General features: G+C 37.7%; 1 protein-coding gene across 8 annotated transcripts in view; it reads right to left on the reverse strand.

Annotated features, from left to right (window-relative positions):
* Nucleotides 1-3666: 3666 nt before the first annotated feature.
* Nucleotides 3667-22698, reverse strand: part of LOC113477138 (meiosis-specific coiled-coil domain-containing protein MEIOC-like) — a 29326-nt gene continuing 10294 nt past the window's right edge. For 7 of the 8 annotated variants that reach the window (XM_026843284.1, XM_026843290.1, XM_026843289.1 and 4 more), the window contains 6 exons: nt 19977-20146; nt 16365-16466; nt 13980-15777; nt 10792-10926; nt 10503-10683; nt 3667-8854 (listed from right to left, as the gene is read on the reverse strand). In XM_026843284.1, coding sequence (XP_026699085.1) covers nt 8652-8854; nt 10503-10683; nt 10792-10926; nt 13980-15777; nt 16365-16466; nt 19977-20146 — 2589 coding nt within the window. In that variant the 3' untranslated portion in view covers nt 3667-8651. Of the gene's footprint in view, nt 8855-10502; nt 10684-10791; nt 10927-13979; nt 15778-16364; nt 16467-19976; nt 20147-20376; nt 20459-22698 lie in introns of those variants that run through there. The other variant, XM_026843291.1, reaches the window with a different exon arrangement.

Raw genomic sequence — 22698 nt, forward strand, 5'->3', positions numbered from 1 at the left:
GGGGGGGGGGGGGAAGAAGAGAGGGTTTCTTGCAGTGCCCCCAAATTTAACTTATAAAACATGGGTGCAAAAGAGCAATGACAACAGAAACCTACTAAGAGTAGATGAAGATAGATTATATCCAGAAACAACAAAAAATCTGATCTGACTCCTAGTTAAAGGCATTTTCACAGGAAGACTTCAAATTTGGTTCTGAAGATATCATGCAACGTATCAGGGCTGGGGTGGTGCTGAAGGTATTCGGCAACCAAAATTCCTGTGGCTTGCCAAAAGTGACAGCCCTGGATCATTCCTAAAGCAAAGAGCACACACAACCCGACCCCACAGAGGATGCCTCGGGAGCCACTGTAACCTCCTCCCTTCAGCCGCTCCTGAGCTTCTCCTCTCGGCTTTTTGCATATTAACGCATGTGCCTCGTGGTGCCACGAAAAAACTTCAGCGGCATTCTTCCTCGGTCACCTACACAATGCGGGAAACGCAAAAAGTTGTGGATTTGTGATGGGAGTGAAAGGAAAAGGGAACAAAAAAAAGTTTGTGGGGTGTTGATTTGGGAGGAACTCCTTCAAAAGTGAGCTACAGAAAGAGAGCTCAAGTAACTTCATATCGAGCTCTTTGAGTATAGGTCAGCTGAATATGAAAATGCCCTGCCTGAAAATTACATGTTTAAATTATACAAAGCACCGTGAAAATTTTTATAAGTTTTCCACTAATAAAAGCCAAATGCATTAATTATTTTTTTTCCTACACGTCACCAGAAAAGAAAATGCTTAGAAGTTTTAAACTCCAGACTGAGGAACATTTTCTTCCCCGTGAGGTTTGAAATTTCACACCACAAGAACAAACAAGCTGAAGTCCTGTGTTAGCTGCGCAAGGCTTGACTTGCAACCAGCAATACCTTCACAAACTATGAAGGATTAACCCCAGAAGTAACGGCGGCCAGTTCATGCTCCATCTGTTACTAGTGGGAAAAACAAGGGCAATCCCAGGCCAAGTGGCCTGCCAGCCTGGCACTATGTACCTGTGTGTTATCCAGGGGAACCTCCCTCAACGCTGATCGGGTGTGTAAAGTGCTGGCTATTTTCTGCAGAATAGATTAGGATCCTCAAAAGCCTACCAGGAGCAGTTGACAGTGCAAATCAAAAAGTATTCACAATATATCAACAGTACGTTTCATTTTTTGACTGTCTATACCTACCTGGCGGGCACATACAGACACACTATGTGCAATTCCAGAATATAAAGGTTCCATATACCTGGGGTTTGCCTAAATTCATCTCACTGAGGAAGGGCGAGGGGAATCCAGATCTGCATGGTGCTGATTTGTGAAGCACATTCTTTCAGGGCATTCAGCATAAAGGAGTTCTATTCCTGCTTGTAGCTTCCAATCTCTATGTCAATAAAACCAGGTCTGTGACACTTGGTAATGTAATTTAGTTTGAGAAACATGCCAAATTCATCAAGACTTCTCCCCCCCGCCAACGCTCTATGGAATATTTAAAGATTGTCCTTTATTTTCAACTTTTGGATGTAATTCTACATTCACAGAAGTTGTCCCTCTCTGTGACCTCGCATCCAGATGAAAATATATTCCTTAGATCAGAGCACAACAAATGCTAACCAAAACCACCCGTCCTTCTCCCACAGAATTTGCTGAAGTAATAAACCCAGTTTCACAAAACATGAAGAATTTTAATTTCTGTAACTGCATTAAAGCAGAACACATAACAATGTCTTTTCAAGGTAGAATTACCAAAACCAAATTCACCTCACATGGAGAACAGCAGCTGATAAAGCATAAGTTGAACTAAACAAAACAAGAAGCTGTAACTACTAACTAAGAACATACATACAACACAGTTGATTATTTTAAAAGGAATCAAATCACATACATAAAAATACTAGAAAATTACACTGGCCGTGATTTATTACAGAATTCTAACATTTCGGAGACTTTCATAATGTAACACAAACCTTACAATCTCTTGACCGTTGTACCTTTTGCCTAATAGAAACCACGCATCAAGTGTGCACAGTTTGCCCGAGGCTACTTTACACGAGTGAACTCAGCCACAAGGCATCCCGGTGTTCCACAGAAAACGACTAACAAAAAACCCCAAACCAACAAACAAAAAAAAGCAGATGAAATTCACAAGTTAAGGTATACCAACGTCCTGCAATATCAAAGTGCATCCCCAAAGAGATCTGTGAATTTTAAGAATGTTACACAAGAGGTAGAAGTAAGATTTTTGCAGCGTTCATTCCAACATCCACAGTTGTTTCACAGAAATACTTAGTGTATAATCAACTGACCTTTTTTTTTTTTTTTTTAAGCGAAATTATACTTCCACATATTTCTCATGGGCATTATGAATGGATTAACTCACAAAATTCTCCTTCAGTAATATTTCACTAGCAGTGTAAAATTTGCTACTTTAAGTAAATGAGTTAGACCAACAAACATGTAAAAGATATACTTCAGACACCAAGTAGTATATTAAAATAGACACTATTAATCTTTGTATATCTGTCATAAAAAATAAAAGGAAACTTATTTTTCCCATATATATTGGTAATAGCCTAATTTATGAAAAAACTATGCAGATTATTACTGTGCATAAACAAGTTTTAAATTGGTTGTATTTTATACAGTAAAAAATTGTAAAGCAATCTTTGTCTGGAAATTATTTCGAGTCTGATTTATTCTTTCTCTCTAACATGTTTTTACATATTGTATGCAAATATTTTCCTTTTTAAAGCTCATTTGGCAATCAAGCAAAGAGTATTTATAGCTTCAGCTCTCAATTTCTTTAAAAAGTTGCTCCTAACCCAACACATTTTCAATCTCTAACAGCAGAGACTACATAAATCAAATGCATTTTACTTTTCTGCAACTTTGATTACAGTATTGCTAATGAAGAAAAATAAGTACCTTCCATTCTATACAACTGATAAATTGATTGGCAAAGTTATTTTTTTAAACAAGTTAGCAGAATGTATCAAAAAATAAGAGACGCTTGATTTTTATATAATGTTCTACAAACAAAAAAGTGCTGGTGACCAAGATGGATAAACTGCACAGGAAATAAAGGTTTTAGTATGATTAAGGCTATATTTCCCTTTGAAGCAGATCAGGATAAGACAAGATGCAAAGTTCTTAGAAATCCACAACTTCAATTCTGCCAAAGTCTCTGCAGCAGGTACATTCCTCAAAAAAAAACCCAAAACAAACCCAAAAACAAACAAAAAACCCACACCCACGCAAAATTATCCTGCTAATTCCAAGTTGTATAAAAAAGGTTGGGAACACATCCTTCTGGAGTTCCTTGATAACAAATGTTCAAGGTGAACTACTAAGCTTCTATTTACAAAGAGCCCACCCAACTCAAGATATCATGCCAGTAAAGCTACAAAGCCAGATAAAGACAAAGATTTGTTAAAGCCACTGGCTTCAATGGAAGCAGGACCACAACCATCTCTTCAGTAGCCTAATTGCACATGCTCCTATTTAATACCAATAAGAAGATATATTTGAAAGTCAATTGCTCTCATACTTGCTGATGTGCAGTATTCCCTCTTGCTCAATACAGTGCACAATTGTGAAGAGTAAATAATCAGAAACTCAAGTTTTTCCACTTTAATTACTCTTGGGGGGAAGGATGACTGTGGCCATAGAGTTGTAAAACTAAATTTTAAATTAAGATTATGTACACTGTCAAAGCAATAAAGATACAGAGAACAAAAAACCCAAACCCCTACTGCTTTGGGTTGCTCCAACATGCAGGATTTTGACATCACAGCTCTCAGAGAACTGTTAGCAGGGGGGTGGAGGAGAATCAGCTTTCAGAGCAGGTAAAAATGTAACTTTAAAAAAAAGAGAAAAAAAGGGGGCTTCAAGTCTGTTTGTTGCACAATCTTTACAGCATTTAAATAAAAAAATATTAAACTTTCTACAGAATTGGAGCTATGACCTAATATAAATTGTGTATTTGAGAATATCATACTGAGCAAAGCTGAATGCTGTCACTTGAGGAGGGACTGATTTAAAAAAAAAAACCCAAACAGTTCAGTGGAAGTTTTATGCTAAGCATTCCTTGCCATGTGTCATTTTGTAAGTCTAGAAAAGTGGAGTTTAAATCCTACTTCATTCTCTTTCCTTACAGACAGCAGTTGAGAGGTGATGATGTCGATGCAGGAGGGAGGGAGGACCATACCCCGCTGGTTTGAAAAACAAACCCTGTTCTAGCTCCTCAAGCTGGTACACTGCTTGATTCCATAGGATTAAAACATACAAGGGTGGAAGGATGGCTACAAGAGCAGGACAAGAACAAGCCAACATTGCCACAAGTCCCAGCAGTTGAATGAACCCTGACAGCATCTGTGAGCAGCAGTTGGGGAAAGGAAAACACCGTTTAAGCCCCTCAGGCTCCGGCCCTTCTGACCACAGGAGCCCCGAAGACGGGTGATCCTGGCCATGGGAAGTAGCTCCCCCTTCCTTCTTTAATTCCCCAAACAGAACAGAAGGCCTGGGTAGCAGATCAAACATAATCCCAGGAACATGTACTCGTGGTCACTTCTGGAAAAGCACACAGGAAAGCTAAGAAGCTTTCCACAAAATTTTGGACTATTCCACACTTCTCTGGAAAGGCAAGTACCTCCACAAAGCCTCCCACTTCCATAACCTCCATCTTCTACTATTCATCTACTTCACCAAAGAGAAAACGTACCAGAAATAACAATACGAGACTTATTATGAAGACCAGAGCATCAGTTTCCAAGCTGTAAGGCAAGTAATTTCTAAGATATACATATCCAGGTGCAGACAAAAAGAATAGTAGTGGTGGTAAATACCAAGAGCAAAGAATACTCAGTCTGGAAAGGAAGAGAAAAAAAAAAAAGAAGAAAAAAAAAAAAATCACACAAACCACAAAACCAGTAGCAGGAGTTTGGGAACTAATAGTTTTACACTCACCCCTGAAAAGGCCACAGCAAGACAAGCATCACAAACCTAGTCAACCTCCCTGTATGCTGTTCTAATAAAAATAATGACAAACTAATACCAATTTCCTAGTTTTAGTTTCTATATATACCATCAGACTAACTTAACTGCCAGAGCAACCCTGTGGGCACAGAAGAAAAGCAGAGATACCAAACCAATAACCAGAAAAAATGTTCTTACTCTGATGCTGGCCTCTCTCCTGGGAATCAAGAAAGCTGAATCACCAGAAGCTTCCATTTATTTATACAGAATACAGAAATAACTGTAATTCTTAAACCTATATTGTACTGGAACATCAATAATAGGTTTTAAATATTAAAGGTTCACTACCGAATGTCATAGCATACACCCTGATAACAACCTTGACTTGAGAAGGGACTCTTAAGTAACCTGTTTTCTTAAACTGGAACAACCTTGTATCATTGCTACCGGGACTAGGTACAACTCTGCTATCTTCTTCACCCCATTCAAAAGTTTAAACTGCAGAAATCAAAACAGAAATAAAAAGAGAACAATTACATCTAAACAAAGGGGGAGGGGGGTGTCAGGGAGGAGAAAGAAGAGAATAAGTTAAAATTTACCTGATTGCTGCACAAATCGGGGGTGAAAAATAATTCAAAAATAAAACCCAACTCCAACACCAAAAACACCTCTCTGGTTTAAATGTGACCTAATACCCTCAACTCAGCTTCCTCTGAGGTCAGTAAAATACCAATACAATTACTCCCTAAAACCAGAAGCATTATACTTACATTCATATAAAAAGTTCAGTGCAGTTATTAATTTAGCGACAATGTACAAATTCTTTAAACACTAGGCAGCTAAAGAAATTTTACGACTGTAACAGAGCTGCTGCAACTCCAGGTGGTTATTTTACTAAATAGAAATTTTTTCCCCCTGAAATATCCAAGGATGTGTCATAAAGCAACAGAACTGAAGCACTCTGAAAGGACTTCTGTCTTTATAGGTCTAATGCTGTAAATAATCAAATCGTTTAAGGAAATGGTCATAAAATATTTTTGATATTAATATCCCAATTTTTTTATGAAGAAAACAGAGCGAGGAAAAATGAAATATGAGTGCATGCTGGTCACATTTGTAGGGCATGACAAGGAAAATCTGATACTACCACATTTGACCCGTGGCGACTCTCCACAGCTACAGTGCTTTAGGCTTGTTAAAGAGCTCATTACTGTCTAACAATATGTAAGAACAACACAGCAAACGCTAATTGGTAACTATAGTCAAATGCAGCCACATGTAACCCTTTATAAATGCATTTTTTAAACCGCAGTGGAAAACAGAAGAGAGCACACAGAGATTTACTATTTTTGAAAAAGGAGACTGTTAAAGGCACGTTAACTATATTATGAACCGATTAAGATCACATTCCTTCACAAGAATAATTAAGACGAGCACTACAATAAGAACCTACTACGCCCTAGAACTTCACCACCACGAAACAATCCTGCAGGACTACAATTGTTCTGTAAACAGAAAAGCTGATCAAGACTTCCAACTTCTGATTTCCTGTCAACACAGTAATCATAATGAAAGACCAAAATTATTCATTAACTGAAATACTGTAGACTCCACTTTTTAAACAGTGGAGTATAGTTAATTAGTTTCACAAATGCAAATTTAACCTTCTTAAATTAGTTTGTGCAAATGAACTGCACATGCACACAGAGGAAACACACTCACACTAAAATAACTCTCTCCACTACCTGCTTTTTAGGCTAAGGCTGAAAATATTCTAAATTGATTTCACTTTTTTTAGGGATAAAAGAATCATAATCTTGCTAGACTAAGGTTCTGATTTCTATCGACTCTTGTTTTTAAACTTTAATCAGTGGATTACAGTGAGGCTTGTGTAATTTTTTTCTAAAAAGTTATGCCTCATTACAGTTAAACGATAGTACTACAGAGACTAATCTGCTCTAGAAACATCCACAGATCCAAAACTACAGAAATGCATTCAGAACATTTTGCAAGTGTATATATATGTATATAGATATATGGAAACAATTATATATTTATCCACAAAATGTTAAATTCAACATTGAACACTATGGAACATAAACTTCATTTTTGTCTTTCAAACTTTGCTTATATCCCCAATTTAATTGACTTTTAAAGTAAGAACTGCTCTCCAAAGCCATTTATTAATATACTGATACCCAAGAACCTTAGCTGGTTATTAGTATATGTTAAGAGACTGTGTAACAGTAAGACAGTTGTTAAAGCATTAAAATATTTATAAGTGCCTTAATAACAAAACTTGATTACTCATTCTTTTCTAATTCTCACCCTGAACATTCACACTGATACAAAACACTTCTGATTGTCTAAGCCACAAAATGGAGACTAGTTAACAGCAATTAAAATATATTAAATCTTCCATGCGAGAAATTAATCGGTTAAACAGCTTTGGTAACCTAGTATATAGTTAGCTTTGTGTAAATATTTTGCAAACATCCCTTCCCCCCAAAAAATCCCTATATACCATGTGTATATTTATATAATAATATACATATTTCCTGAGTAAATTGTTAAATCTGATTATGTGAAAGATTTGGCAAAATATCCAACTTTATATTACTAAAATAAAATTTAAAATAAACATTCAATAAACACATTAAAATAAATATGGAATGTTTCTGAAAATTATAGTACCATGAACTTACATTAATAACAATATTTTTTTAATTATGTGCATACTATGTTATATAGTTACTGGTTTTTAACCCACTGAGGAATCAATAAATCTAATTTCTAATCCTGAGTGACAATTTTATATCACCTGCTAACGTGTACTTCGGTGCAGTACTGGCTGCAAATCTACAAAATCTTTTTTTTTTTTTTTTTTTTTTTTAAATGGAAAATTTAAAATGAACTATGCAATAGAAAATCTCACTTTACACTGGTTTAACTAGAAACTGAACTGGCAGCAGAACTGCTGAAGCATCTCACACAACCAACATTAAACACTGATTATTCTTGTCAAACTGTGATAACCTGAATGACCTGACACCACTCCCCCACCCCCCAGCCCTGTGACAAAACCAATACAGGAATATGGATTGCTGTGTAAAGAGTGATGGGATGCAAACAACTTAGTGATCACTTTGGCACTTGAAATCAACTATATCATGGTGCAAAAAAAAAAACCCTGAACAATTATGAAATACTTTTTAAATTGATTTTTTTTCTTTACGTATGCTAAAAGTGTATCATTAACAAAAAAAAGGAGAATTAAGTTCTACCACACTCTGTTTTTTCAGGTCATGGCTTGATTTACAGCTGATACATAGCTTTGGATAAGCACACAGGGAAGTTCTCAGCTATTGTTTAGTTCCTCTTAATACTAAAATTCTCATGTAGCAGACATTGCAATACCAGCAATATTAAAACTGCATTTACACTATTACAGGATGTGAGTCTCAACGCCAGAATCACAGTAATAGAATTGCAGCACTGATCAGTTATGTTAACCCTTTTACTTTTTGATAACCATCAAAACCACCTTCCACGGTACTATGCAGGCCATGTTGCCCTTCCCTCCTCAGCCTTCTGTCTCCCTTTTGTTATTATTTGCTATTATTCCAAAATCCTCATGGGTTCCGCAGGTTTTTCTTTTTTACTTCCTTTGTCTTCATACTCCATGCTGCTTTTTTTCTTGTGTGCTTGTGTTTGGTGGACAGAGTTCTTGCAATGCCCTTTCAACAACTTCTTGCTTTACTGGACTGCTTGAAGAGTATTTTGGCAAAGTCATCTGCAAGGCACACCATAAAGCAGTACGAGCCTTGCGTGTGGAAGCAGCCAACTCTCTAATGGCAACTGCCAGAGCCAGAACATCTACAACAGAAAAAACAGGTTACAGGGTGAAGTAGTATACAAGCCCGGTAACATTAATACATTGAAAAATTGGGTAAATTTGTTCAACCTGTCACTGGTACACAGTGTGCTTGAGAAATAGCTAATGTTGTACCCTGGTACTGCACTGGTTGAATTCCATCAGTTAGCAATCTTCTCTTGCAAACTGACAGCTATAACATCTCACACTAAGAGCACCCATAACTGTGTCCAAAATTCAGTAGCATAACCATCACACCTGCGATAAAACAATTAAGCCCATTTAATTAATGCTATCAGAGGTGACTATTCTACAATGATACTCAATAAGTATGATTAGCAAAACTACCTACTCAATTCCAGCCAGATGAGCTTAATACAATCCTTTTTTCCTCCTTTGTCTTCCTTTCAGCAACACTGATACCCACCCAGAACTCAAAGAAACACATATCTCAGTGAAAAACAGACTAAAGGCTTTTCTCTACGTGATTTAGACTGTGCTTAGACACCTAACAGCACCATAGCCCTTCAAAAGCATAACAACACTGCAGATGTTATCACTAACTATAAAAGACTAACTGCAATTTTTCTAACTACTAGTACAATACACAATGGTTTAAATAATGTTTCCATATACCTTTACTACAAAATATTATCAAAAAACAGTTTGTGGGATTTTTATTTTTTTTGTGGGGGTGAAATGATGACTATCTGCTTCCTGGCTTATGCTTGGGGCCAGTGTCACATTACACAATTGTAGCAGTAATTTTAGAAGCAGGTTTGCACATAGGACTATTACTTTTAAGGATATGACATCATACTTGACACTTAACTTGTGAAACCAAAACATTTTGATTCTTTACAGCTCATCTTTCCCTTCTTACAAGGAAGAACCATCCCATACACATTGCTGGAAGCCAAAGGAACCATACACTGACAGCTTCACCACAGGAAATAAGACAGTATAGGAGAGTGCTTGAGTAAAGATCCAAAAGAGTATGGGGATGAGGCAGGGAAAGTGCATTCTACTCTGGAAATCGTTTTCTGAAGAAAAATAGTATTATCTTTACCTCTAAACCCCAAATTCCTAAATGCATCAACTGCATGACCATTATACTGAATAGCAGGTTATCAGTGCATTGTGCTACTAGAAGGGAATGCAATTTGTCTTAGTTTTGCATTACTTCTGCAGAAGTACTTACTACTGCTACAAATTATTCCTTCTTTACTTCAACAGAAGTTGGGAATCGTGAAACAATTTTGTGGGTTTGTGATTTAGATAAGGTAGGTAGATACAATCAATTAACATAGCACCAACACTTTTTTTTTAACTTTATAAGCTGAAAAGAGAAGACAGACTAGCAATATGACTGAAAAAAGAAATTCAACTTGTTTAAGAACAGGTACATTTTTACTTTTAGGACAAACTACTTATGGTTATATAATATCACTGAACAGTTTTTATTGTTCTTAGTCAAGAGAAAAACATTTCAAAGTTTAAACTAACAAGAGAAAAAATGAAAAGTAATTTAAAGTCTTTAAAAAGTGACAGATTTAGATGCATTTTCAAACTTGCGTATTTCAAATGGCGCAGTTTCACAGTTAAGTCTTTGAAAAAGCTTTTAAAACTACAGGAATGGCAAGCAGTTACCTTTCACATTATTATAACGTGGTGCTCCTTGTCTCTGCGGATTAGCAGCATTAATAATCTCATCCTTACGCCTCGCCTGCGTTACCTGAATGACTTCCATATGGCGTTCCAATGTAGTGGATATGTTATTGTGTACAGGGGTACCACGAAGCCTTTCCATTTTTCCTACTAATGTGAGCACCTGCCAGACATGTTGAAAATACGAAAAAGGGCAAAGTATTTGTAAATCTCCATTGAACAAACATAACATCAAAAAGAAACTCAGGAATTATGGGTCAGGAAGGCTTACCCTGGCTTGTTCTCGTAACTGGTCGACAATCAAACGATCAACTCGAGATGGGTTGGTAGGAAGTCGGGACACAGGAATGTTATTTGAGCTAGTTATGCGCTTTCCTGGAAAGTTTCTTGCAAGGTCAGCCTCAGTCTGGAGGGGAAATAAATTGCCGTTGTAAATGTTTGAAATTAGTACAATACTACAATCCATATTTTTAAGGCTGGTTAGAATTTTCAAATACATTAGAGCTCTGTTTCCTATTTTTACTTCCGACTGCATTTACAGAAAAACGTTCCCAAATATTTGTCAAGATGTACAACCAGCTGCTATAAGAATACTTCTCTAACTCAGCTCTACCTCAGCATACAACGCTCAGCAGCAACACTTAAAAACAAAGCTGTAAAACTTTATTTTAGCTAATCTCAGACACAGACCTAGGCAAAGAAATTCTTGTACTCCAAGAATTTAAACTGTATGCCTCTCACTGCATCTCTCAAATGTCGCATATTAGGAATATTAACAAGAAAAACAGGTGAACACACCAGCATAAACTGTATCTGAAGTGCATCAGGATTAAGCCAGATTTAACACAAACTGGTATTAGCTCTGAAAGAGTCATCACTACAGCTGCCAAACTCCCCATTCAGAAAGGAACTGGCTAAACCACTATACAATGCAGGCAGTGACTAAACATCACCAAGCCTATTTTTGCATAGGAATTTCTTATTCTTGACGTAAAAAAGACACAATTAGCAGCTGATTTTCAATCTCCTTCCAACTTCCACATACAATGGATTTAGGGGAGAAAGATTAGGTACCACATTGCAGTTCAAGGCAAGGTTAAGTCCACAATCATACTACAAACATTCATGCTGAAAATACATGCTGAAGCCCTTTTCTCTTTGCTTTACTGACACATCGATATTATTTAGTCTCTGACCTCATCTAACATGAGCTACAAGAGCTGACGGACTCCACTTGCATTCACCTCGGAAGCCTGAAGGATATTCAGAAGAAAAATGGATGGAGAATGGGTTATAAATTCATAAAATGGCATCAGGCATTTAAGAATCACAACTGATAAGCAATTCACAGCACTGATCTATATGCACATTTAGTATTGCAGGCAACTCCTAACAGACACTTTGTAGAAATTTCTTAAATGTGAGATCGCTGGAAAGTGAGATTTATAAAAGGAAACTGGTAAGTTCACTGTCACCAGGAACTCCAAAGCAGCTGCAATGAACAAGTTCATGGGAGTTAAAAGGGCTGACTGATTAGACAAGCTAGACAGAATTAAACGCAAGTCCTGCTGGGGGGTATTTCTGTCTACACTCTTAAGAAATTAATGTAGGGCAAGAATATCAAAAGCGTGACAATCACCATTAAAAAGTCCCTTCCTACATATATACGTGCAGGTGAGCTATAGCATTCTCCTAAACCGTAGCTACAAACGGGGATTAACACAGTGCAGGCATATTCCCGTCAAGGCAGTCAGGATGCAGCCATCCCCTTTTGATTTAATTGCAGGAATGAGTGCCACGCTATGGCAGCTGGCTTGTGGGACTGAGAACAGTTTATATCCATAAATAAAGCTACCTGCAGGTGTATCCTATAACTGCAAAGATCAAGGACTGAGAAAGCCCAAGATCATCACTAGGATAAGATTGGTCACTTAAAATAGACCAGATGAAGTTAGTCTGTTAAATCCCTTTGATTATTAAGAATACAATATGAAGATAAACAATCCTCCTCTAGCGATGAAAACACAAAAAACATGAGATTAAAAACTATGGTTCAGTCTTCCCAGATGACTTAATTGACCCCAATCCTGCATAAGCAGGTTTAGAACAGCCTTCTGTTCCACAACAGAAAGCAGAAGAGTTTCTGAAGACACTGCTGTCTCAGCCACACTGGAGCAAAAATCATCAACACTCTTTCTCACTTGTGTAGAGAATTTCTAGGAGACTGGACAGGCAGAAAGAATCTTGTTGAAAGGCATCAGTGAGCAAATAATGTAGGCAGTTCTATTTGCACTTCCAAGGTCTCACAGTTGATGCTGGAAAGAAAAAGATGCTCTCCAGAGATCCACTCAGGTCAGATACCCCACTCTTTTCTCCAGTGACCAGGAGTCTTCTCCAACACAGAAGAAGTAGACAGGCACTCAGTGCATAATTAGGACCAGGGATTACTGACAACCTAGTTTCCAAGACCTGGTAAGGAGTTCAGAGATTTGACTCCTCTTGGGAAAGCATTTCCTGCTCCTTCTAAGTGCAGAGCTCCCACTCCCAAGTGCAATAGACTTATCAGTAGCATGATCCCCCCCTGACAACAGTTCCTATCAAGAGAGTTTGAGGCAGGAAAGTGACTGTAACAAGAAGTGTATAAATTGAAACTTCCTTTGGGAAAAGTCACATGCATTCGAAACACTGTAGGTTTCCTCTACAGCCATGTACAGGATGCTCAGGATGACTACTTAAGGGAAATAGACCACTATATCACTGACAGTAAACCAAAAACAAAACAAAAAGACCCAAAACCCACAGAAGTTTATCTCCTTAAATGACTGTGTAGGGAAAAGGAGAGTCTGGGTTTATAATACTTGAGTTAGATTTAGCTGAAGAGAAGCAGTATGGGACAAGAAAAGGAAAGAGATCCATCTAACCAAACTGTGCAATATGAACATTTTAGACCATTAAGGTGCATAAAACACCAGTACTTAAAGTACCTGTAGTAGTGAGGGCCCTGCCATATCCTCATATATGGCTGGTGGCTCTAGAGTCATAAGAAAGGCCTATCAAATTCATTACAACTAACTAATGATCTTTTATTGACCATATAAGTGAAAACCATCCAAGCTAATGATAAAATTCAGTGCTTTGGACAGTGACACCGTTGTCACATTTGTTGTAACAAATGTTGTAGGTTAACAGAGAAATGTTGTGTTAGCAGCCCTGTCTAAGGGGAGCCTTAGAAACTGAAGCTCAAAGCCACACATGATTTAAAATGAGTCATGCCAAACAATGCACGCATTATATTCAAAGCAGATGTTGTAGACGGTGTTCTAGATATTTAAAACCAACAGTATCACAACAGAAATCACGCCTCCTAAAAACAAGTGATAGCCCCAAGTACCTACTCTCTATAAATGGTTTCATACGATCACCAGCTTTGATAGGAAGTTATTGTCAGTTGTGTTTTACCTTCTTTCTCTCTTTCTCCAAAGCTCTCCACTGCTCGTAACACTCCTCCAGTCGGATATGAAGCTCATTAGCAGGTCCACTGCGGTTTCTTGGAGATCTGTACTTGTTAAGTGGTGTTGGAAAGGCAAAGTATGGTGCAGCTATTTCCCCACAAAACAGATCGCTGATCAAGGGATTCAAGTGGTTAAAGTCATCATAATGAAAAAGATCAACAAGTTCCGAGAATGGAAATGGTGATGGAGGAAAACTGAAGTTATTTGCTGATGAAAACAGATGGTGATTAAACGGAAGAAAGCTGGGATTTTGTTTAAAATCAGACATTAATGGGAAAGAAGGAAGAAAAGAAGGATTGATGAAGTCTGACATGCTACCACCATTCTGTTCATGCTTTTTTTGGAACATATTGAACTGCTGATGGTTTGGGGTTGTATACCCCAAATGAGGAATCCAATTCTTTCTGCCTCTTCTATCATCTTTATTACTATTTTCTTGGGTCTGCTTTTTTTGAAATCTGTAGTATTTTTCATGGTCTTCACTTACGTTCTGCTGTGTTAACCAATCAGCCGAAAAATTAATGGGGAATTTACAGTTTTGCCCCTCTTTATTAGTCAATGAATCATGCTGTGATCGTCCAATAGGCTTCATTTGCTTATGATTTTCTGAGGTGAAATTAGAAACTCCCAAATTATTAGAAACACCATTTGATATTTGTAACCTTCCATCTTTCCTTGAAGGGAGGGCAGGTAAGATCTGTGAGTAGTAAGAGGACTGTGTTATAGACTGATGGGTGGGAGAATCACCAGACGTGGTTGAAGCCCCTGAAGATGACTGTGGACTTATCACCAGTTGCTTTCCATATGTGACATCTGATGTAGCTGTCAGACTTGCCACTTTCCCATCCAGCCACGCCCGTCCATGGTACGATGAATAACTCCCATTTTGCATAACATTTTTTACAGATAAATCATATTCAGATACTTTATGAGAGCATTCTTTAGGACCAATATTGATCCTACATTCATCATTAAAAGCATCCCCCAAGGTAAAACTACGAAGACCATTTTGCACATGGGTTTCCTGTGGCTTTCTGTTTGTCCCTCCTGAAAAATTATTTTCTTTAGGGGCTTGATTGAAAAAATAAAGCGATGGAGGAATAGATGACTGCAATTTATGACCAGCTGTAAAGTTTTCATATCTTTTAGAAAACAAGTGGCTGTCGTGGGACACTTTATCCCAAGAGTCATCAACAGGCTGACTGGAAAGATCAGGGGAATATTTAGTTTGTTCCTGAGCATCATTTTTCAGAACTTTGCCTCTTGCTCTTTCAGTTTTCCGGTACTCTTTCTGAATGCTAGTGCCTTCTTTTATTCTGCTCTGAGAAGAAAAAGTGCTAAAATTGGAATAAATTTTTTCACAGTCTCCATTTAACCTCATGTGGTCATAACCACACAAATGCTGATTATGGTCTACATTTTTAAATGAAAACCCTTCTTGGTGAATTGTATTATTATTTTGCAAAGAGGAATTTTCAGGATAACTGTTCTTCAGAATATCATCAGGCTGAGTGCAAGGGCCAGATGGAGAAAGCCAAGACTCTATGAGATGAAGATCTTCCAAACCTCTGTGTAACATCTCCACATCATGAGAATTTTGCAAGTGTTCCTGATAGTAGTTCTGTGTGCCCATCAGGTTTGAAAAATCCTTACTTCCAGAGTGCTTCGACGAGAGCCCTGAGAATTCAGCATTGCTTCCAAGATCAGGTGCCCACATAGGTGGAAACAATCTTGAAAGAGAATTCCTGTAACAAAGTTAAAGAAGCCTCCTGTAATGACATTTCTTAAAACAGTTCACATACCAGTTGTTCTCCCTGTTACATTATTGGCTAACCATACACAGCCCTCCTCCAAAATATAGGGGGGGAGTGTGGAATATTCCCACTGCAGTTGAGTAAATACTATGTGAAACCTGACTACCAATGCCATTCTCTAATGTTTAAAATATGTATATTCTGAACTGCAGACTTTATTTGATTTAGTAAATGTTTTAGATTTTACTGTATTCAGTCAACTCCTCACTGGTTAAAATCAGATTTACTTTTTTCCTCCCCTAAATGCTGTAGGCTGATGGAAGACTTTAGAAAATTTGCATTTCTAACCATTTGTTGGGTTTTGGGGTTTTTGTGTGTGTTTTGTGTGGGTTTTTTTGTTTGTTTTTTTTGTTTGTTTTTAATGGCAACTGAAGAACAACACTTCTATATTTCAAGGAAATTTAGAGGACCTTCTTTACTGAATTTCATGAAAGAATTCCAGATGTGTATCGTACCTGTGTGACAAAGGATGTAAAAAACCAACACACAACATGTAAGAACTTTCAGAACAAACTTACCAATCTGTAACTGGTTCTGGCTTGTCTGGCTCCTCTAAAATGCTTGACACCAGACCAAACATATCAGGGCCACTGCTAGAATAAGAAAGATTTATTGGTGCCCTGAAAAACAAAAAAACCCTAAATAAATAAAAATCTTTCTCCTAAACAAAACAGGCAAAAAGAAAACTAAAGCACTCAACCTCTTATTTTAGCAGCATCTGCTAAGGGTTCTGAATCTAACTGTATTCTCAATATCCATATACAGAAACATCTTCCTTCATTTGTGAATTCTATAGCCTAAATGAAGCAGAACAATTTTCTTAACCTCTTGCTGCACCAAGCTGTTATGTGAAAAGACAGGAGCAGCAAAAGATTTTCCTTTCTTTTCAATCAACATAATATTTTATAGAGATTTCTTCAAACCTTGACGGTCGTCTTTAGCGGAGAAATACGATCAATCTTCTCAAAATCTTCAGGATTCTAAATTTTTCTACTTCCATAATTCAAGAACTACTATTTCAATCTCAAAAGAATAAAGATATACCTAAATTGAACCACATTTTAATCCCCTTTTATAAAGGATTTGGTCAAAACTTTATTAAATATTCCTGATAAATACTAAAGGTGTTCAACCTTCACTACTCTTACACAAGCCCAAATTTATCTTTTACTTCAGGTGCAAAATGAGATCTTTACAGAGCTGTCTAATTACACCTAACTTCTACTCAGAAGTTAATTAAAAACAGAACATTGTTAAGATCTCTTTCCCTCTAACATGCATTGTTTTGCTTCAATAAATTTCAATCATCATCCTATTCTCATTCAACTGATACACTTTAGTGTCCCTGAAGACCTCTCAGTTTTCCCTAGTCTCAATTTACTTGAACTACTCATCTGCTAGTGCCTCCACATAATTACTCACATGATCTTGCCAATTAACAAAGACTATAGAACTTGGGATAAACTATTAAAACTATCAATTTGTTAATCTCTTGCCACAGTGAAAATTAGCCATTTACACTTAACTAGCTTTTAAGACCTCACCACATTCTGACTTCTAACTATGCCAATTATTTACTTTGTGACCACTCAGTTTCCTCTGTAAGGAATCTGGTCTGTGATTTTGTTTAGGATATACCTAAGTGCAAAGATTCGTGGAAATCTTTTATGGATGTAGAACTGTAATTGGTATTTGATAGCTGGATCTTCCATGTCTGTCAGAGGGCTTCCTCCCCCCCCCCCCCCCCCCTGGAAATCATAGATGAAAGCTTGTGACATGGAAATTAAATATAAAATTACTGGCCATTTTAGAACTGTGGACAGATCCACAGGAAGCTGAGTGGAAAGAAAGAAAAAAAAAACATAGGAAGAATAAGCATAGGACAGCAGCAAGTCTAAAACTGCTCAAACAAATTTTCCAGACTAGGCAGAAGTGAGATGAAATGTTCAGCTGTTTCATCTAGTACATACAGCAGAAACACTACAATGCAATTTGAGACAGCAGAACCTGAATCCATGACATTCTATTTCTTAATGCAGTCACTTGTTCAAACAAGGGACTAGAAACACCTCCCCACCTTTTGTCTCAAGCCAGTACTGGTCACTACCAGTAATCTGAAAATTCTTGAGAATGAAACATGACAGGAAGTAACTCGTATCATAAAATCCTGATCACCCTGAAAGGAAGGATACTTCCCATGAAACATGCTAACACACATGGAAAAGAAGTCTTCTGGTGTCCAAATGAAGTATCCTCCATCAACAACAGGACAACCAAAGTTAAAAACAAAAATCCCAGTGTAACAGGAATTCAGTTTTCTCAACTCCAAGGTAGGCAGCTATTATCCTTTCCGGTTTGGTACCAATAAACGCTGTAAAAAGCCCTTGATTCTGAAGCATCAAGGAATCAAATCTTTAGCTGGTAGAGCCATAAGACAATCTATTGCCTACCAATGCAGAGCAACATAAAAAGAATCCATGAAAATAATCAGCACAGGGGAAAGGCAAAACCATACCAAATTGCTTGCAGCTATACCAAATAGAATACAAATGTCCAGCCTGACACCAAGTTCGTGGCAGTGAGTGAGCCTGCCCCTGCAGATAGAGAAGGAACAAGAAACAGGACAAAGAAACCAAGACCTACAGCTCCTTGACAAAACTTCCAAGGTACTGGTGGGAAGAGGAGGGATGCAGAAGATGCAAGAGCAACAGGAAAATGGAAATGGTACCTTTGCCACATCTGTGTCCTGTTCCAGCTCTTGTGATTAACTCTAGAACTGAAGGTGAGGTTACGTCCATAGCTTTTCAGAACAGAAATTAGAACTATTGCCTTCCTTTGGGAAGTGTTCTGGTTTCAGCTGGGACAGAACTAATTTTTTCTTCATAGTAGCTAGAATAGTGCTGTGTTTTGGATTCAGTAGGGGATTTGGTATGAGAAGAATGTTGATAATATACTGATGGTTTTAGCTGTTCCTAAGAAATTGAGGACTTTTCAACTCCCCATGTCCTGCCTGTGTGCAGTTGTACAAGAAGCTGGGAGGGGGCACAGCCAGAGCACCAGACCCAAACTGGCAAATGGAATATTCCGTATCATACAATGTCATGCTCAGTACAGAGATGCAATATTATGTTTCCAACACTTGGCATTAAGACAGACAGAAGAGAGTGGGAAGCCTAATACGAAATCATTGTTTATGCATTTCTAAAGCTGGTATATTTTTAACATGGCAATTTCAATTGCCGTACACAAGCCAGAAAACGACCAATACGAAGGAGAGAACCAATTATTTCAGTTGGTACCCTCTAGTTTCTATCATCATTCCTCTTCCTTGCAATCCTCCTCTCACTCATGATTTTATAGAAAACATTCCACTGCAGAACTGACATCAAAACCACAGAAAAGTTCTATTACTCTCCACTAACACGGAAGCTTTCAAACCCCTGCCTAGCCTTGCTGCCCTTCTCTGTACCTTTAGTAATTTTACTGTATGATTAATACTGGATAATCAGAAGTACCTGCAATAGTCAAGACTTCAGTACATGATTCAAGTAACAAAAACCCTCTGCATGCAATTCAACATTCAAAATGGCAAAAAATATAAAATCGAACTTGAGTGCATTATATCAAGTGCACAATAAGACAGTAGGGTGGCACATTTTCAAGAGTAGCTGTACGCATATTTATGCTTTCAGTGGTAGAGGTACCACTTACACTTGACCTATGTCTAACACTCTCTACATTGTTCATGTTCCAGGAAATAGTCTACATTATCAAGCAGGATCATTATGAGCTATGGTACTGAGAAATGGAAGGCATGGGAGGAGAATGGGGTTTTTTTCCCCTGAAGGAGTTTTCAATTACATATAGCAGTTTCTCATTTCATTCCCTGAACTTAATACTCTTTCCAATTTTAAAGTGTTTTTACGTGTAAACACACACATCTATACACACACAGACGCCCTACCTTTTTTCACAACCTCTCTAGTAATTATTATACAGCAAAGAAAATCTATTGAGCATCTAGTTATCCCATAAACTCTTCCTAAAAAGATCCAGAATCCTATTCATTCTGCTCCATAACAACTTCAATGTTCCAGAACACCAACGTAAGATTATACCAGTGTCCATACCGTTTCTTTGTGCAGTCTTGAAAAGAAGTTTTTGAGCTAATATCCTCTCCACATGCTGACCAGTTGCTATACAGACGGGAAGATTCTAGCGGAGGTGAAGTACTAGTAGTAATTGCTTCTAATAATGGGGAAAATAATTGAGTGTCCATTTTTTGTTTCTTGTTATTTACCTACATTGAAAAAAGAAGAAAACATTTTTAACATTAGAAGTTGATGTATATGAACAGTAAAGGCAACAAAGCAAACCCTTCCTTCTATATCTTGAGCTAAATAATTTTTCAGGAAAATGAAACGTAGCTATGACAAAAGGATACAGTCTAAAACTTGTTCCTTTCCCTGCCTTAAATAGTCCAAATCTGACAAATGTATAAAAATAAGTAAAAAATAAAAAATTACTTACTATACAATAATAGAAATTCTCTACAGATTTCACATTGTAGGTGTTTGCATGTCACGTTCACAAGCTCAGAATCTTCTAGCCTTAATGATTGGAAATGCACGTGTTACAGACATACACATCCCTTCTGAGAAAACAAAGGGAAGAGCAATTATCCCTGCTGTATCTCTGAAAACACAGAATATTCCAACAATCACCACACGGTAAGCAGGGAGGGACATTTGTAAACTTCACAGAGCAAATGTGGGTAAGAAAATTAATTTGTCTTTAAGTACTGGTCCAGAAAAGAATATTATAGGTAAATTATTTCTTCAAAGAATAAATAATAGGAAATCTAAGTAACATGGGGCAATTCCCTGCTCAGAATAGACCCAGTTACATCAGATTACTCAGAAACTTGCCCATCTGGATTTTGAGATCCCACCACTACCTCTCTGGGCAAATTCTTCTAACATCTAACTGCTGTCCCAGTTTGGGGAAAAAAAAAAGTATTGAAAATAGTCTGGACCACCTTTTCTACATAAGGCAGCTCTGCACACCCCTAAGACTTTCCCTTTTTCTTCTCCTGGCTGATCAGACACAGCTCACTTAGCCTCTCCTTGAACATCCTGTACTCTAGCCCACAATCATTTTGGAAGCCTCTGCAGACTCACCCCTGTACCCTTCTTGCACTGGTGAGCCCCAAACTGGACATAGTATCCAGTTGTGGTCTTACAAGGGCAGAAGAGAGAGACAGTAACAACCCTCACCCCACTGGCTATGCTCTTGCTGAGACAGCCTGGCATAGGGGTGGCCTTCTCTGCTGCAAGGCCACACTGCTGATTAATGTCCAACTTGACCACCAGGACTCTCTATCCTTCTTGATTACTTCTGAAAGTTTGGCTACGAGAGTAAAACCTCAAGCTTTCTTGAAAAAAGAAAAAAAAAAAAAAAAGCAAACCAATTTTATGATAGAGAACTAACAAGCTGACCTTTAACTCTCCTAAGTAAAGACGTCCAAGTCAAGATGAAGTACTTGTGGTTCTGAAGATAACATTTGGGAGATGCAGAAAAAAAACCAACCAACCCTCAAAAAGCCAAAACTACAACAACAAAAAATTCCAAACCTCCCCAAACCCCAGATTTACCAGTAGCTGCAAGAGGCTGTGGGATTGAATGCAGACTGCAGCTAACTGTAGCATCCAGCCCTGCCTGCACGTTACACCTTCCCGAGGAGGCCAGTAACTGACAAAACTGTCTTAAGTTTACTAATCGCTTCCTTAAAAATACTAATAATCTCCATCTTTGGCCCCCAAAAGCACATTAAGTTGCCACCATACTGCCTATTAATATATGGACAAGAATGCCTGGGAGAAGGGAGAGAAACTGCAGATTAAATGACTGCAAATTCCAATATATTTACACATAATTAAGACCAATTCTGAGGCCATGGGACAACCCAGAGGTTATCTGACGATCCCCAGCCTCACTTGGATGTGTTAGTCATCAAGGTTAACAAAAAGCAACAGGTTAACAGAAGGTGATGTTCTGCATGTCACTCCTCTAGCAAATGCCTCCTGCTTAGCAGGTTTGTTTGTGTTTCCAAGTCTCTCATTACAGACACAGAGAAGGGCTAAGTGCTTGGCAGTTAATGAACAGGAATTTGCAGAGCTGCTGCTGGCAGATGTCCTGTGTGTACAGCCCAGCAGCAGGAAAAATTCTTGAACATACCACAGAAAAAAGTATAGTTAGCTTACTCTAAGACCCTAACGTGCTGAACTCTGGATACCTGGCAGCTGAGGATAGAGCGCAAGAATTTTTCATTAGAGCTATAAAGATAATTTTAATTTCTGTCACACCATTCATTGTAAATACAGTTGGAAAAGGTACAAAAAGACAGCTAAAAAAAAAAAAAGCTTTCATTAGGATGGTCAAGCTAGCCACGGATTCAACACATGAAACCATCTCCTAAATCCTTACTGAATAATTGCAGAAAGACCTCAACCATGTTCTTATTAAATTCCTTTAAAAGGCTAAAAAACTGAACATGAAAAGAACTAATGGTGCTACAGTGATGACTGTATCCTCATACTTAAAAACACGTAAACTGATTTACTAAACTCCTATTTTCTTGCTTCTGAGATAAAAACTGCACTGTGACTAGGAATCATCTTGCCAACTCTGAGACTGGTGGTTACTACTGCAGAAATATCTGAGCAAGCTGATAGAAAAAAATGGAGGGTTTAAGGGAAATTTACACTACCTGAATACAGCCTTATGCATTCAGTCTGTCTAGAGTCACTTTAAAAGTGCTTTATAGGTAGAGCTTTTTAAAAGTTAAAGTAA

This window comes from Athene cunicularia, assembly GCF_003259725.1.
Source record: "Athene cunicularia isolate RWA chromosome 2 unlocalized genomic scaffold, athCun1 chr2_part1, whole genome shotgun sequence".
NCBI classification, from domain to species: domain Eukaryota; kingdom Metazoa; phylum Chordata; class Aves; order Strigiformes; family Strigidae; genus Athene; species Athene cunicularia.